At 42.7% G+C, this 15,459-nt stretch overlaps 1 protein-coding gene across 1 annotated transcript in view; it reads left to right on the top strand.

Moving 5' to 3' along the window:
• STAC (SH3 and cysteine rich domain) overlaps positions 1-15,459 on the top strand; it is a 142,876-nt gene that overhangs the window by 78,501 nt on the left and 48,916 nt on the right. The window contains exon 3 of the mRNA XM_004471144.4: positions 14,492-14,592. Within this exon, the coding sequence (XP_004471201.1) occupies positions 14,492-14,592 (101 nt within the window). The remainder of the gene's footprint in view (positions 1-14,491; positions 14,593-15,459) is intronic.

Here is a 15,459-nt window from a genome sequence, read left to right as displayed (position 1 = left end):
CTTACGGGGCGCACTCCTTGCGCATGGGGCTCCCCTACACGAGGGACACCCCTGCGTGGCATGGCACAGCACTCCTTGTGCGCATCAGCACTGCCCATGGGCCAGCTCCACATGGGTCAGGGAGGCCCGGGGTTTGAACTGTGGACCTCCCATGTGGTAGACAGATGCCCTAACCACTGAGCCAAGTCCGCTTCCCCAAGTACAGGATTTTGATCTGATTATATGGGGTGGGAGCAAGCGTGGAAGCATGGAGAACAGTTAGGAGGCTACTACAGTAATTCAGGTAAGAGATCAAGGTGCAGCAGGACAAAGTGGAAATGATGCCATATTCTTGATCTATTTTGAAAGTACCCAACAGGATTTTCTGCATGAGGGTCAGGTGGGAAAATAGGAGATAGGGATGCAGCCTAGGTTTCCAGTCCAAGAAACTGGAAGAATGGCAGTGCCAGCGACTGAGATGTGGAAGCTGCAGGTTGAGTATGTGCTCAGGTATGTGTTAGGGGAAAGATCACTAATTCATTGTCAGACATGTTCATTTTGAGATGCTTATCAGACAGCCGAAAAGAAAAATGTCAGCCAATCAAGTGTATAAGTATGTCTGGAGTTGAAAAGTCTGGTCTAGAATGGAGATAGAAATCCTGGAGTCATCAGTATATAAATCATGTTTAAAGGCATAAGACCTGATGATAGTACCAATGAGGTAAGCATAGACAGAGAAGAGAAGAGATTAAGGGCTGAGCCATAATTTGTTGATGACACAATTTACGAAACAAAACCCTTGTTAAGAGACTGGGTAGAAGAGGAGGAACTCCAAAGAGACTGCAAGGGTGCAGCCAGTGAGATAAGAGGTAAGCCAAAAAACAAGTTATCTTAGGAGCCAAGAAAGAAAATGTATTAAGGAGGAGAGAATGATCTGCCTTGTGGAGTGCTGCTAGGAGATCAAATATGAGGAGAACTTTGACTATTGGATTTAACCATGTGTTGGTCTCTGGTGGCCTTGAGGAGAGCGATGGTGGTGGAATGGCAAGGAAAAACTCCTATTTCCCCGTTAAGTATCAGAGACTAGTTCCAGACATGTATCCTCTACTGTATTATTACTGTATTATCCCACATTTACTAAGAGTTTAATTCAGAATTATAAGTCTCATTATATGATTCATGAGATTCATAACCATTTCCAATGATAAACATCCTTCCATTCCTGAAATAAACCCAATGAAAGAAGTGGCACACTCCTCCTGAAATGTAAGATGGACTTTGGTTCACTAACATTTAGGATTTTTGCGTTTATGTTCATAAGTAAGACTGATCTGTAGTTTCCCTTCTTTGCTTTGACAAAATTTGACTTTATTTTAGTGCAGCTTTAATAAATTACTTAAGAAGCCTTTTGCTTTCTTGTGGTGATTCAAAGCATGAGAAATATCTCTTCTTAATTATATGGTAAAATCCATCTTTAAAATTGCATTGGATATGGTACCTTTTTGGAGAAAGGATCTTCTAAACAATTTTTCTTTCAATTCATCTTTATTAGGTATTAAAGCCTTCTTTCTCTCCTTTGCATTATTAAGGATAGATATTGAAGTCCGGCTCTTGAACGTAGGGGTGTGTGGTTCCAAAATCTATGTTCTTTTCTTAGCTACAAGCAGCACAGGTCTGGCTTTATAACAAAGCCTCTCATTTTAAAAGCTACCAAAAATGACCTACTGAGAATAATATCTTCCCAGAACCTGATCTTGCCAGAATTTGAAGGTGACGCATAATGGCTAGATTGCTTGATTCAGTGCAAAAAAATTCCTCACACATTGCCTGGTTTTGATTTTCCTCTATTAACATTAACTCTCGACTTGCCAAGTGTTTTAAATTTAAGATGGTCAGAAAGAGCTTTGCTTTGAGTTTAGCAAAGAAAATGCTAGTGTTAGGGTCTGAAGAGAGAGAGACCAGAAATAGCCACAAGACATCGAAAACTTGAAACAGGTTTGGGAATGGGCTTATCCTTGCAATTGGAATTGACTTTTCATCTCCTCTGAAAATGAAGTTTCTCTCAGGAAAACCATGTTCAGAGTTGTTTTCTTTGAGGACAGAGAGCATGTCCAATTTAGCTGTGCCAGACAAATATAAGGTATGTGGTATGATTTGACTTCTTGTCAGGAGAGCCGTACTGAAGATGGTTTAGGTTATAAGTGGTCAAGGCTTTAGTCTTAATTCAGGGGTCAGCAAACTCTGGCCCGTGGGCCAAACCTTGCCCATCTCCTATATTTGTCTGGTTTGTGAGTTAAGAATGGTTTTCATGTTTTTAAATTGTTGGGAAAACAATTCAAAAGAAGAATAATTCATAATGCAGGAAAATTACCCGAAGGTCAAATTTTTGTGTCTATCAATAAAGTTTTATTAGCACACAGCCTCACCCATTTGTTTATTTGCCATTTATGTCTGTTTACCCTACATCAGCAGAGCTGAATAGATATGGCAAAGGGATGGTATGGCCTGCAAAGTCTAAAACATTTACTACCTGGCCCTTGGTGGAAAAACTTTGCCAACCCCCGATCTCAAGCTTCAGGAGCCAAAACAATACCTATAGCTCTGGCCAAACTTGGCTTTGTTGACAGGTTTTTTTCTTCTGGAGATGCTTTCTACTGCCCTGCCTTTCTTCTGCTGATTATGCCTTCATGTGATTAGCCCCAAAATGCATGTCAAAAATCCAACAATAAATGACAATGAAGCATTTCTAATGCTGTGGTGAATGTCAATTAAAAATAAATCCCTGGTGGCATGCTCCGTGTGGCAGGGACTGGGACCAGAGAATCAGCATGGGGCGGCTTTAATTCTTCCCCTGCTCCCTCCTGGAGACAAGTGAACTCCAAAGAAGGCTACATGCCTTCCACCCCTCCAATCCTCTACCTCTCCTTTCTCCCCCATGTCTCTAAAGAGCTCAGTGGCACCCACCAGTGTCAGTAGAGTTGACATCTGACCATTTCTCCACAGTTCTTTTTTTTTTAGTTGCATATACATTACGTTTTGAATATATGTATCTTAGTGTTTTGCTTTTTTTGTCTTATTTATTTTTTTAATATTACATTGAAAAAATATGAGGCCCCCATATACCCCCCCCACCCCCCTCAACCCACTCCTCCCCCCATAACAACAATCTCCTCCATCATCATGAGACATGCATTGCATTTGGTGAATACATCTCTGAGCACCGCTGCACCTCATGGTCAATGGTCCACATCATAGCCCCCACTCCCACATTCCACCCAGTGGGCCATGGGAGGACATACAATGTCTGGTAACTGTCCCTGCAGCACCACCCAGGACAACTCCAAGTCCCGAAAACACCCCCACATCTCATCTCTTCCTCCCACTCCCTACCCCCAGCAGCCACCATGGCCACTTTCTCTACACCAATGCCACATTTTCTTCTATTACTAATCACAATAGTTCATGAATAGAATATCAGTAAGTCCACTCTAATCCATACTCTATTCCTCCATCCTGTGGACCTTAGAATGGTTGTGTCCACTCCACATCTATATCAAGAGGGGGCTTAGATTCCACATGGATGCTGGATGCAATTCTCTTGCTTTCAGTTGCAGGCAGTCTTGGCTCCCTGATGTGGTGGTTGACCTTCTTCACCTCCACGTTAGATGAGTGGGGTAAATCCAATAATCTCCACAGTTCTTGACAGAGCTTCCCAAATCCCAATCTGATCTGAAACATGAAGTTTGTCATCTAAATTTCATGCTTTTCTATAGTATGGATGAGAGTACATGCCCATTGGGTTGTTTTTTCTTTAATACTTTCTCCTCAGTCTCAAACTTTTCTCTGGAGAATCTCTCCAGAAGAAGCCTACACCTTGCACTATAGATGTATTCCTAGAAAACTGTGGAATAAATACCATTCACACTGAATTCAGACACTTTAATCAGTAGTTCTAATTCTTTTCATTTGGCATGTATCTAAAAACATTTACCAACTTGGCTTCCCTCAGATTGCTAACTTCCTTAAACAATCAATTATCACATTTTATACAAAAATAAGAGATCTTATTATTATGCAGATGTTTAAGGATTATTTCCATAAGCATGTGCATTTGATAACCAAGTATGAGTGTTATTTTTTAAAAGAACCGTGGAGTGAATTGTCCCATAAATGATATATATATTTAATATTTTATGCCTCATTTGTGTTCAAAAGTATTTAGGGGGAACTTTTTTTTTAAAGATTTATTTTGTTTATCTCTCCCCACCTCCTCATTGTTTGCAGTTGTTGTGTCTGTTCATCGTCTTTGTTTCTTTAAGAGGCACAGCGAACGGAACCCGGGACCTCCAATGTGGGAGGGGAGGCACAGAATCGCTTAAGCGACTTCCATTCCCGGCTTTGTTGTGTCTCTCGCTGTTTTTCCTCTTGTGTCTCTTTTGCATCATCTTGTCCTGTGAGCTTACCGTGCCTGCCCGTCACACCAGCTTGCTGTCCTGCTTGTCCTCTTTAGGAGGCACTGGAAACCTCTGCTCCCTGCTTTGTTGTGTCTTACATTATGTTTTTCTTCTTGTGTTGCTTGTTGCATCATCTTGTTGTGTCAGCTTGCCACACCTGCCCATCACACCAGCTCACTGTCTTCTTTGGGAGGCACTGGGAACTGAACCAGGGACCTCCATGTGGTAGGCAGGAGCCCAATCATTTGAGGCACATCCACTTCCCTCGGTAAACTTACTTATTTGTACTTGGAAATATACAGAGGGATTTGGAATATAGTACACAGTAGCCAGTCGAGTGATATATGTGGACTTGTGCTTTACCCAAGGCCATACTTGATTGAATCCTGATTTTGGTATATCCAGTTCAGCCTTAAGGAATTTGGACATCAGGACTTCAGGGACAGTCACTATTCAGAGAAGAAGGTGATACACTTTCTAACCATATCACCACTTACATTTTCATCATGAGCTATGGTTTCTGTGGTGGATTGAATTATGTACCCTAATTCAGACGTGGGCTTAATCTTAATCCCAATTCCTGTGAGTGTGCACCCATTGTAAATATTGTCTCTTGACGATATCATTTTAGTTAAAGTGTGGCCCAGCTGAATGAGCCTGGGCCTTAATCTGGAAGAGATTCAGACATAGTCAGACAAGGCCACGAGAGGACCAGAAGTGCTTGGAAGAGAATGGAGAGGACATCACCATGGGACATGAGTCAAGGATTCAAACCAAAGAGCCCCAAGGGTCACCGGCAGCCAGCATCAGGCTGTTCCAGACTTTGGGGCTTCCCTAGCCTCAAAACCAAAATTCCCTTTGTTGAAGCCAACTCCTTTTTGTGATATTTGCCATAGCAGCCTGGAAGACTAAGTCAATTTACAAAGAGAAGACTCCTTGGTTTTCAGAGATCAAGTGCACGCACATACAGAAATGAATATGAAAATAGAATACAATTCATGCCTGCAAGTGTCAATAAACTGTAAAATAGCTGCCCTACGTTTGTATGTTTTTATCCACTCTTCTGTACTTCTCTGCCCTGGCTCTACTTCTTTCTAAAAGATTCAATCAAGAGGAAAATGTTGCTTTCATTAGAGGAGAGCTATTCATCAATGTCATTTTCAAAGCAAAAAAAAAAAAAGGCCTTGCATAGATGCATATCAAAACTAGAAACAGCCATGTACACTGATATTGGCTAATGCATTTGCCAGCATTGACTTCTAATGCATTATTGATCGTGTGAGAAATCACTGCTTAGAGGAATTGGTGGTAAAGTCTGCAGTGGAGAGGACTCTCCATTTCCCACTTTCATTCTGCGTGTTTTCAAGACCCTGTCCTGGACTGTAGAGCTGTAGAGCCCATAATCTCTTACACGTGTCTGTTCCGTGGACTCCCATCTCTACAAAAGCTACTCGTCCTGAGAATTCCTCTTTACCTCTGTCGACTATAAGGGCCTATTTGTAGTCCACCAAATATGTGATCAGAACACCTCTTCCAAGGAGGGCATTGGAACAGGAGCAGTTGCAGCCCCAGAATTTTCCTGAAAAAACGTTTAACGCCTAGAAATGCGGTGCGACTTCTCCGTCAGCCCCACCCTCAGTGACAGTGGTTACACGTTTGTGTATTTGTGTTTTATCCTTATCTCAGCTGTCAGAGATGAGAGGGCCATAAAAAGCTCTTACATTTTACCCTTTTTAATTTCAGAGGAAGAAATCTCGTCCAGACAGGTAGAGGTGTGTGCAAGCAGCTGGCAGAGGGCCAGGGAGAGGGGAGAGCAGAGGAAGGGAGCTGGACTTCAGAGCTGTGCAAACCTGGACTGCAGTCCAGTGTTCTCTGTCCTCACTAACTGCATATTCTTGAGCCTCAGGGCATTATATGTAAAACCAGGGAAACTAAAATCCCTACTTCACGGGTCTATCTAGATCTTAAAAGGAGGAAAAAGTTCCAAGACTGAGCTCCCAGTTAGTGGTTTACGAGGTCAGCCAATTCAACATTTGTCCATTCTTTATCAATGAAGTTCCCAGAGACTCCAATCTTCCCTAGGAAGAATAATATTTCATTGTAATAGGAAGCGTTCATTCCCTAAAAAAATGAGGGAACATCCAAGAAATTGCCGAGCACAGTGCACAAGAGCTCAATAATTTTTAAGTCTTTCCTGCCTTCCTGCAGCATCAGGATGGGAATTTCAAGTTTCTGACCTCTAATACAGTATTTTTTCCTCTCAAATGTGTATGTATGCCTATATTCACTGACAAACTTATTCGATCTTAGTTCTATGCAAGATTTTCCTCCATTCACTTGTTTTTCGGGCAAATTACCCACATGAAAAAAGAGTCCAAATCATGCCCACTAACTCCTTTTGACTTCACTTGTTTTATGGGCTGCAGAATCATTACTTAGCATCAAGGAGGGTAGGAAAAGTTATAGAAATACATCCCCTGTTCTGTATGTGTCTTCTCAGTTCCATACAGAGCACTGGCTTCTCCCCGTCCTTCCATGATTATTTAAATTTTGAAGCCACAGACTTTTCGTAAAAGCACGAAAACTACAAAATTCAGCATTTCTCTCCCAGAAAGCAAAATTCCACATGTCATCATTCAGGTCATCGTTTATATGCAAGTCGGTTGCTCTTTCATTGCATCAGTACATCATACCATGGCTAAATTGTTATGCTTATGCACTCCTATAATTAGGTATGTTTAGTTATAGTGTGGCAGGCACTGTGGAGTAATATATATGAGGTTAATGCAATAGTGGAAATCTAAGGCGTCTCTCTGTCAGGTAACAAAGCATTCAAAGAAGCTGTACTAGGTCGTAAGGGAGGCACGATGGGAAATTTTGTCATAGGGAAGAAGTAGCACCCAGTGAAAGCCGTTAGCTGGGAGAAAAAGTTGAGGGACACATCCAACTTGATTTTGGTCTAGATAATGGTCACCAAAGGAGCTTGTAAAGAACCCAGGAGCAGAGAAAGAGAAAGCACTGATTTCCAGAGTCAGCTTTCAGCCAACTTCCGGGATCAGGCAGGCACCAGATCGAACAGTGTCTGGCCTGGATTTTAGGGTCACCCAGGAGCTTGGAGAGTTCTGGGTCCCAACGAAGCAAGGTGCAGTCATGTTGGAACAAGGGTTTGAAAAGCAATCCCAGCCAGGCAGAAGGCCACAGAGTGATGGTCTGCAGGCAGCCTAGAATACTCAAGCACCCAGACATCAGGGGGCACCAGAAGAAATCTAGTTCTTTCCATATTTCTTGAAGGGGTGGAGCCCCGACTTTCTTTCAGCCTTGGTACTTCTCTGACCCAGACCTGAGTAGGCTGATCATTTCTCATGAGCAGTGGCATCCTCCTGCCAGGGACTTTACTGGGGATCCAGGGTGAATCGTCCAAGGAGAAATGACTTCAATCTAAGGGAACAAAAACAACTTCCCGCTGAGTAGTCCAACTGTTGTTCTTTGCATCTAGCTACAAGCAGGAGTTCAACTGACGTAATTTGGACCTCTTGCTGTCACCATGGGTCATCTTTCTTGTCTCAGTCCCACATTGTGGAGGAAGAGAAAACCATGAGAGGTACTCTGGGAACAGTGAGAGGACAGAGGATTGTGGCTGGTTCTGTAGGTAAGGAGGGAGGGTGAATGTGCAGGAGACTTTGGAAAAGACTTCTCCTAGACAATGAGAAGCTGTTTACCTGTTGAACAGGGATGTCAGAAGAGACAGGTGAACAACCATCAGGAGGTAACATCTAGCTGCCACTTGCCAGCCACAACATATGATCTGGGAAAACAAGGAAGACCAAGGTGAGCATGATGAAAATGAAGGGAAGAAGGTAGGTGAGGGTTCCTTAGTCCAGCTCATTCCCACACAGTTACTCTTCACTCCTTATGTGATGTGAATTCAAGGACAGACTTCCCATGAATGATGGCTGCATTAGTATGCCTGGTTTTATTATCCAATAGTGGTTTTATTATTGCCTTTAGTTAAAAGATACTGGTGTTTTTATCTTTTCTACCATTTGCTTAGTCCTTAGCCCTTTAAATGCCTCTGGTCTGCCCAGACACCCAAAACTCACCCGTTACTTCTGCTCTCATCTTTCTGGCTTCGAGACCCTACTTACATGCATGTTTGGCCCTCTCCAGGCTCGTGCCCTCTTGATGCTGGCACCCCTTGCCTTCTTCCCTCTTGGCCGTGGCTCTGGCCTGGTGGACACTGAGGGAAGATAGTAGCTAAATCTACAAGACTGCGCCCTGGAAAGTCTTCGCTTGCCTTGTCTGCCTTTACCGTTGAATTATTTATAGATATTTTACATATTTTTACACACATAGTTAAAGATTTTTTTTCTCCCAAATCATAGTAAAGAGTCTCTTTTATTGTCCACTTTACATTAATTTAGTCAAATAAATTATGGCAGGTATTGTATAGTTGAACAATCTGGGAAAAGGCTAACTGGACTAACCATTACAACCATTATTCATGTTTGATTGAAGTACTGTACTATGATTACATTTCTTTCCTAATACAAATCTATTTTTACTCATTGTTCAAATTATTTCTGTGGGTAAGTGATCTCAATTTTCAACCATTGTTTGACCCTGTTTTATCTTTAACTCTGATAATATATGAAATTTGACTTAGGCTTACGCAATGCCTCAATGTCAAAATCTTCTCAAAATGAGTCTGGCCCAATGTTATTAATTTCATTTTTAAACAAAAGAAGAGTATATCACCCAGTGTAGTTAGTACAGCCACCCGTATTAAGAACACATTAAGGGGAACAGATGTGGCTCAAGCGGTTGAGTGCCTGCTTCCCACATGGGAGATCCTGAGTTTGGTTCCCAGGGCCTCCTGGAAAAAAAAAAAGAAAGCAAACAACTAGCAGAACAAACAAAAAAACCAACTCAGGGGAGCCAATGTGACTCAGTGGTTGAGTGCCAGCTTCCCACATACAAGGTTCAAGGTTCAAGCCCTATCCCCCAGTACCTAAAAAAAAAAACTGCTGTATTTTCTCCCCACATCTACATATATACTTCTCCATGCACTAGAGCTTCAACTCTTGATTTTCCATGAACAGACTCACTTAACAACACTGGGAAATGCCATGTTCATAAAATAACCCAGTGCCTGACAACTACCCAGTATACTAGCTTGCATTGATGTATTCTAAATGCCATTTACATGTTATAGCTAACATTCATCATTTTCGATTGTAACTCATAAAACTTTTATATTTAATCTAGAACTCCAAATCCCCAGGGAAGAATTGGTGACTTATATGATGAGCTGGCCCCATGTTTTCACCAAATCTCCATAAACCAATGGCCACATCATTCCAAGGGTCTGACTTGACCCAGTTTCCGGTATTTTCATTTTTATTTGCTTTTTTTCAAAGTAATACATGAGAATAGTTTTAAATCAAATGGTATTGAAAGAATAGCAATGTACGCTGTCTCGTGCTATAAACCTGGTCTCGCCTCTGAAAGCAAACACTTTTATCCTTTTTAATTGTGTCTTCTCATATTTATTTCAATATTTATAAATGTTGAGATTCTATTTCTATTTCTTGACTAAGCAAACATTTATTGGTTTCCTTCTGTAGAATTTTAGGATGCAGTTCTCACAGCTCCACACTAAAACTTGTTCCTTTTTCCTTGCTTCCACCTTCCCAAAAGTTACATCACAATCTTTGGTGCCCTCGCTGCCATCTTCCCAAGTGGTTTTATCAAGTTTTTTCAGAATTTTGTGTTAACTTGTCAGTTTTTACACTGTTAGGACTGTTGTTCAACTGCCGACTCAAAGATTGTATTATAATTACATGTCTTTTCTTAAACAGGTTTTATTTTTCTTCAAACTGGTAATTGCATTTTTTTCACTTCAACTTTCATGTACCTATAACCGCTTTTCTCAAATACTGCCATAGATCTCTCAATCACCATTTCTTTATGTTATGCAAGCTTCAAAAACAGCAGTAAGCTTTTAAATTTCATTTTTCCAAAAATATTGCCTTACTTCATCTTGCACCTCCAGGTTGGGCCTGTTGTGGTTGTTATGTAGGGTCTATCATTCACCTCTCCTCTCTCTCAAATCTTCTGTTGTGGATCTGATATTCTCCTTTTTTGATTTATTCTCTCATTTTCCTGAGGCACATCCTCTAATAGTTTTATAAGAAAGTGCACGTGGAAAGTAATTATTTTGAATCCCTGGTGATCTGAAAATGTTGGGGGTTTTTTCCTACCTTCTTACTCATTAACTTGGTGAGGTATAAAATTGTAGCTTGGAAATAATTTTCTCTCAGAATTTTCAAAGTTCAGTCTTTATAGCCCATGGCCTTCTAATTTTCAAGTTGCTGTTTGGAAATCCAGTCTTACTCTCTTCTGCTAAAATGCTTTTCATACTTCCACTTACTTTCCATCTTCCCAATATATGTTGAATTCTCTCCTACTCTTGCCACTCCTCCCAGAAGCCTTACTGGGGAGGAAGGGGGGTACATTTTTTTATTCATTTACTATAGTTTTACTGAAATTTTGGGATGAATAAATAGGAAATTTATGGCCAGCCTACCATATTTACTTAAAGTCCAGTGCAGTGTCATCTTCTTGTCTCCAGGTATTTAAACACATGCAATCCCTTTGCATGTATTTTGACAATATTAGCAATCCTGAGAGTAGGTGGACTCTTCCCGTTTGACGATGAGATAGCTGAAGCTGCAGGGATGTTAGTAGTTTGCTCAAGTTTAAAGAGCCAATATGAGGCAGATTCAAATTTGAAAGCATGCTTTTCCCACTCTATTCATGCAAAGGGTCACACACAGTGATGCCTTTGTGATGGACATCACTACTCATAGAAAAAGTCAGGCTATCAGTGGCTTCTCTGTATTTTGCCGCAGGAAAATAAGGCCACTGCTGTGATGTGAATTATTTCTTTGAACTACTCTCCGAGCCACAGAATGCAGGTTTCCCTCTTCAATCACTCTTGTTATTCCATAGTGGAAATTGGAACACCTAAAACCAAATAATTACTGGGTGGTCTGACTCATACAAAATAGCGCAGTGTATTAGAACAGACAAGGGAAACCTAAATTATGGGGTTTGAGGTCTGAGGGAAAATATGCCTTAATACATAATGATGCTATTTCAGAGTCCAACACACAATGAAATAACTTTCCTATTTGAAGCTCTTACTTACATTTCCACATAAGGCACAAATAGCATTCTCTAAATTGAAAAAATGAAAAATAAGCGATTGCTTTCAAAGTCCAGGCTTTTGAAGGCATTGCAGTCTTTCAGCTAGGTGGTTTTTCTCAAAAAGGAGAAAGGGCTTACTGACTAGTATTTAAGAGCATGTACACATACCCAACAATTTATGGTGTGCTAATGCATCACTTTGACTTTCTATCTGTGGTTATCACAGCATACACACTTTGTGTTAAATGATGCCTTGCCGAAGGGAGTTTTAAGGTAAAACCTCCTAAAGGGTTTACAGTACTTTGCCCACCTCCAGTTCTTTGCCCATTCAAGGGTTTGCCCATTGCTTCTCCCAGTTGAATGCCAGGTCATTGCACTTCTTTATTTTACCATCTAATGTGCAGACATTGGCTTGGATAAGAGCAAAGACAGATGAAGGCAGTCCAATTAGGAATTAGTTCATACAAGGGATGAGAGTGGCATGGATAGGGAAGCAATGGAGCAGAAGAGGGCGAATTTTACATATAATCTTGAGATAGCCCCATTGTGTATCCATAGTCAGCTGTGATATAGAACAGGTACCTGTGGCCTCATGTCTTACACTGCAGGGATGTTGTAGTTCCTCTGTCTCCACTTTAAACAGACTTAGGTTTTGGGGACCCCATTCCCTCTCCAGGTGCAGCATTCTATATGGTCCACATGCGATCCATGGAGAGTACCCACATATTCTTTTCCCTGAACAACTTTCCTACATGTCCATCTCTCCTGGGTAGGCTGAAGACGGCTGATCACCCACATCTCTCACTTTTAGTCTTCCCAGGCATGGGTATGGCCACAGCCACACAAACTCCAGGGTACACAGGGACACTTAATCTCCTTGAGGTCCCTCTCAGAATTGAGGAGAGAAGTAAGCACCCCTACAGTACTTCAACTTCTCTCTACCATACAGTAGAAGGGTGGGGGTGAGAATAACAGTGCCTCAACAACTCTACAAAGAAAGCCTTCACCCAATCTCCTACTTGTCTTTCTCTTTTCTAATGTATTTGAAGTGCCTCGTCACCTCAGAGCTATAAAGTCTGTGTTGGGGGAAGCAGACATGGCTCAACTGATAGAGCATCTGCCTACCATAGGGGAGGTCCAGGGTTCAAACCCAGGGCCTCCTGGCCCGTGTGATAAGCTGGCCTATGTACAGTGCTGCTGCACACAAGGAGTGCCGTGCCACACGGTGTCCCCCGCATAGGGGAGCCCCACAAGCAAGAAGTGTGCCCTGCATCGAACCTCCCCATGCAGAAAAAGTGCATCCTGCCCAGGAGTGGCACCGCACACACGGAGAGCTGACGCAGCAAGTTGACGCAACAAAAAGAGATACAGATTCCTGGTGCCACCAAGAATGCAAGCGAACACAGAAGAACACACAGAGAGCAGACGGGGTTGGGGAGAAGGGGAGAAAAATCTTTAAAAAATAAAAATAAAATTTTTGAGGCCTGCTTGGGGCCCACCACCTTACTTGGGCATGTCATACAGTTAGCACCTCTTGTCCTGCATGTTCTTGTCCTGGCCTAAATGGAGATAAAAAATGACCCATTTTAGCATCCTCTCTTAGCCACCACCCAACTATTTTCTAAAATGATGAATGCAGGTGTCCAGCAAAACTGCTATTCTCCTGGAGCTCCCACAAGCCACCCTCTTGTCTATCCTCCCCAATGCTTCTCCAGTACCCCTGCCTTGGGCTTTGGTATAGCAACACAGTTGTCAGGATGATTCTCTGCCTCTCCTCGCCTCCTCTGTCACCCTTCTTCTCACTCCTCGTGGCACCCTGTGCCAGAAAGTTAATTCACTGCTTTCTGCAGCTTTTTTTTTTTATTGATTTTGTAAAAATATTACATTAAAAAAATATGAGGTCCCATTCGACCCCACCTCCCCCACCGCACCCCTCCCCCCCCCCCCCCCCCCCAGCAACACTCACTCCCATCATCATGACACATCCATTGCACCTGGCAAGTACATCTCTGGGTATCTCTGCACCTCATGGTCATTGGTCCACATCATGGCCCACACTCTCCCCCATTCCATCCAGTGGGCCCTGGGAGGATTTACAATGTCCAGTGATTGCCCCTGAAGCACCATCCAGGGCAACTCCAAGTCCCAAAGGCACCTCCACATCTCATCTCTTCCTGCCGTTCCCCATACCCATCAGCCACCATGTCCACTTTTCCCACTCCAATGCCACCTTTTCTCTGAGGTCCTTGGATTGGTTGTGTCCGTTGCTTTCTGCAACTTTGGTTTCACCCCTGCTCATCACCTCCTCCCCTTCCCCCAGGCAGGGGCTGCAGCCCGATTGAGCCCTCCCTCTCCACTTTAGAACACCATCAACTTCCCTCACACAGACCTTGCTGTTCCCTCTTCATTGATCACTTTCATAAGAGTTTGTTCAACAGTTCAGGCATTTAATGGAAAGACAGCTGAAAAGGGGTGAAATTTCAGGACTTCCACTACTCAGTATGACTTGTAGTCCAGCAGAAATGGGTGCCCTATATTAAGGGCATAGAAAATGGAGTTTCCTAGCTTGAATTGAAAAAAACAAGGAAAGTAGAGTGGGCTGAGATTTTCTGGAGTGATAAATAATAGGAAAGGGGTGGGGAGAAAACAGAGCTGATAACTTATTTAGGTAGAAACGGCAGGAGAAGGTTGAAGAATCTACCAGCCCATTTTGTCCACATTGAACACTTCATGAAGAAGCCGCAGGAAAGAGGAATTGCCTGAGTTATGGCAGCAAGCTCTTTCCCAGTGATTTCAGACTAGTCGCCGGGCAAGGGCGCCCTAACCAGAGTCCATCGTGTGTCTGACAGGGACCAATGCTAAGCATGGACTGCGCTGCAAGGCCTGTAAGATGAGCATCCACCACAAGTGCACGGATGGCCTTCCACCCCAGCGGTGCATGGGCAAGCTGGTAAGGGCTCAGGCCAGGAGTGAGCCCCAGGACTCCTCCTTAGAGCACTTGTCTGCCCTGGCGAGATCACCTCCTCCAAACTCCTTACCTGCAGTGGTGCCCTGAGCCTGCGGCACCAGGAGGGCAGCCCGGGACGCTCTGGCCTGCCAAGCTAACTTCTTAAGTGACATAAGTACATAAGCAGAGGGAGAGCTATGCCAACCTAATAGAAAAATCTCCCAAGTGTGGAAAGGATTCAGTCTTCTTAATAGAGTGACCTGGGCTGGGACTTCCTTAGTTTCAGCACTGAAATTCCCACATTCTGGGACTGTCTAGGTTTTAAAGCTGAAAACCATGCATCCCAGGGATCCCCTCATTCCAGGTAAATTGGGGTGGTTTGTCCTGCTCACCCGTAATTGACTTTTCAGTTCAGTGGGTGTCAGGAGTGGGATAGAGCCGACCGCCAAAAGCAGAGAGTGATAAAAATCTACACTGCTTTAACAGAAGACTGATGGCCAAACCAAGAGAGTTGGAATTGTCCAGGAGGTAGGATTCTGGACTGATGATGCTATCTAATTCAGAGAAATCAGATAGCTGATTATGCTATCTAAGGTGTAGCACTTACTGGTGCTACACAGTGAAAAATGCAATCCAGAACACGTCTAAGAGTATTTGAAACTGGGATGGACAAAGAATTGTAAAATGGAGCAGGAATATCTTTCCTAGAGAATATTTAGACCGGACATGATAATGGTCTTCAAAAAGTGATGGCCTTTTTTGAATGTAACATTTTTTTTTTCAATTAAAAAAGTGAGGGCCTACCACACATAAGAGGAATGATCTTGTCCTATATGGCTCTAGAGAGAAGATATAGATCAGTGGGTACCA

Source organism: Dasypus novemcinctus, chromosome 31 (genome assembly GCF_030445035.2).
Source record: "Dasypus novemcinctus isolate mDasNov1 chromosome 31, mDasNov1.1.hap2, whole genome shotgun sequence".
Lineage (NCBI taxonomy): Eukaryota > Metazoa > Chordata > Mammalia > Cingulata > Dasypodidae > Dasypus > Dasypus novemcinctus.
This window is presented reverse-complemented; position numbering and strand designations above follow the sequence as displayed.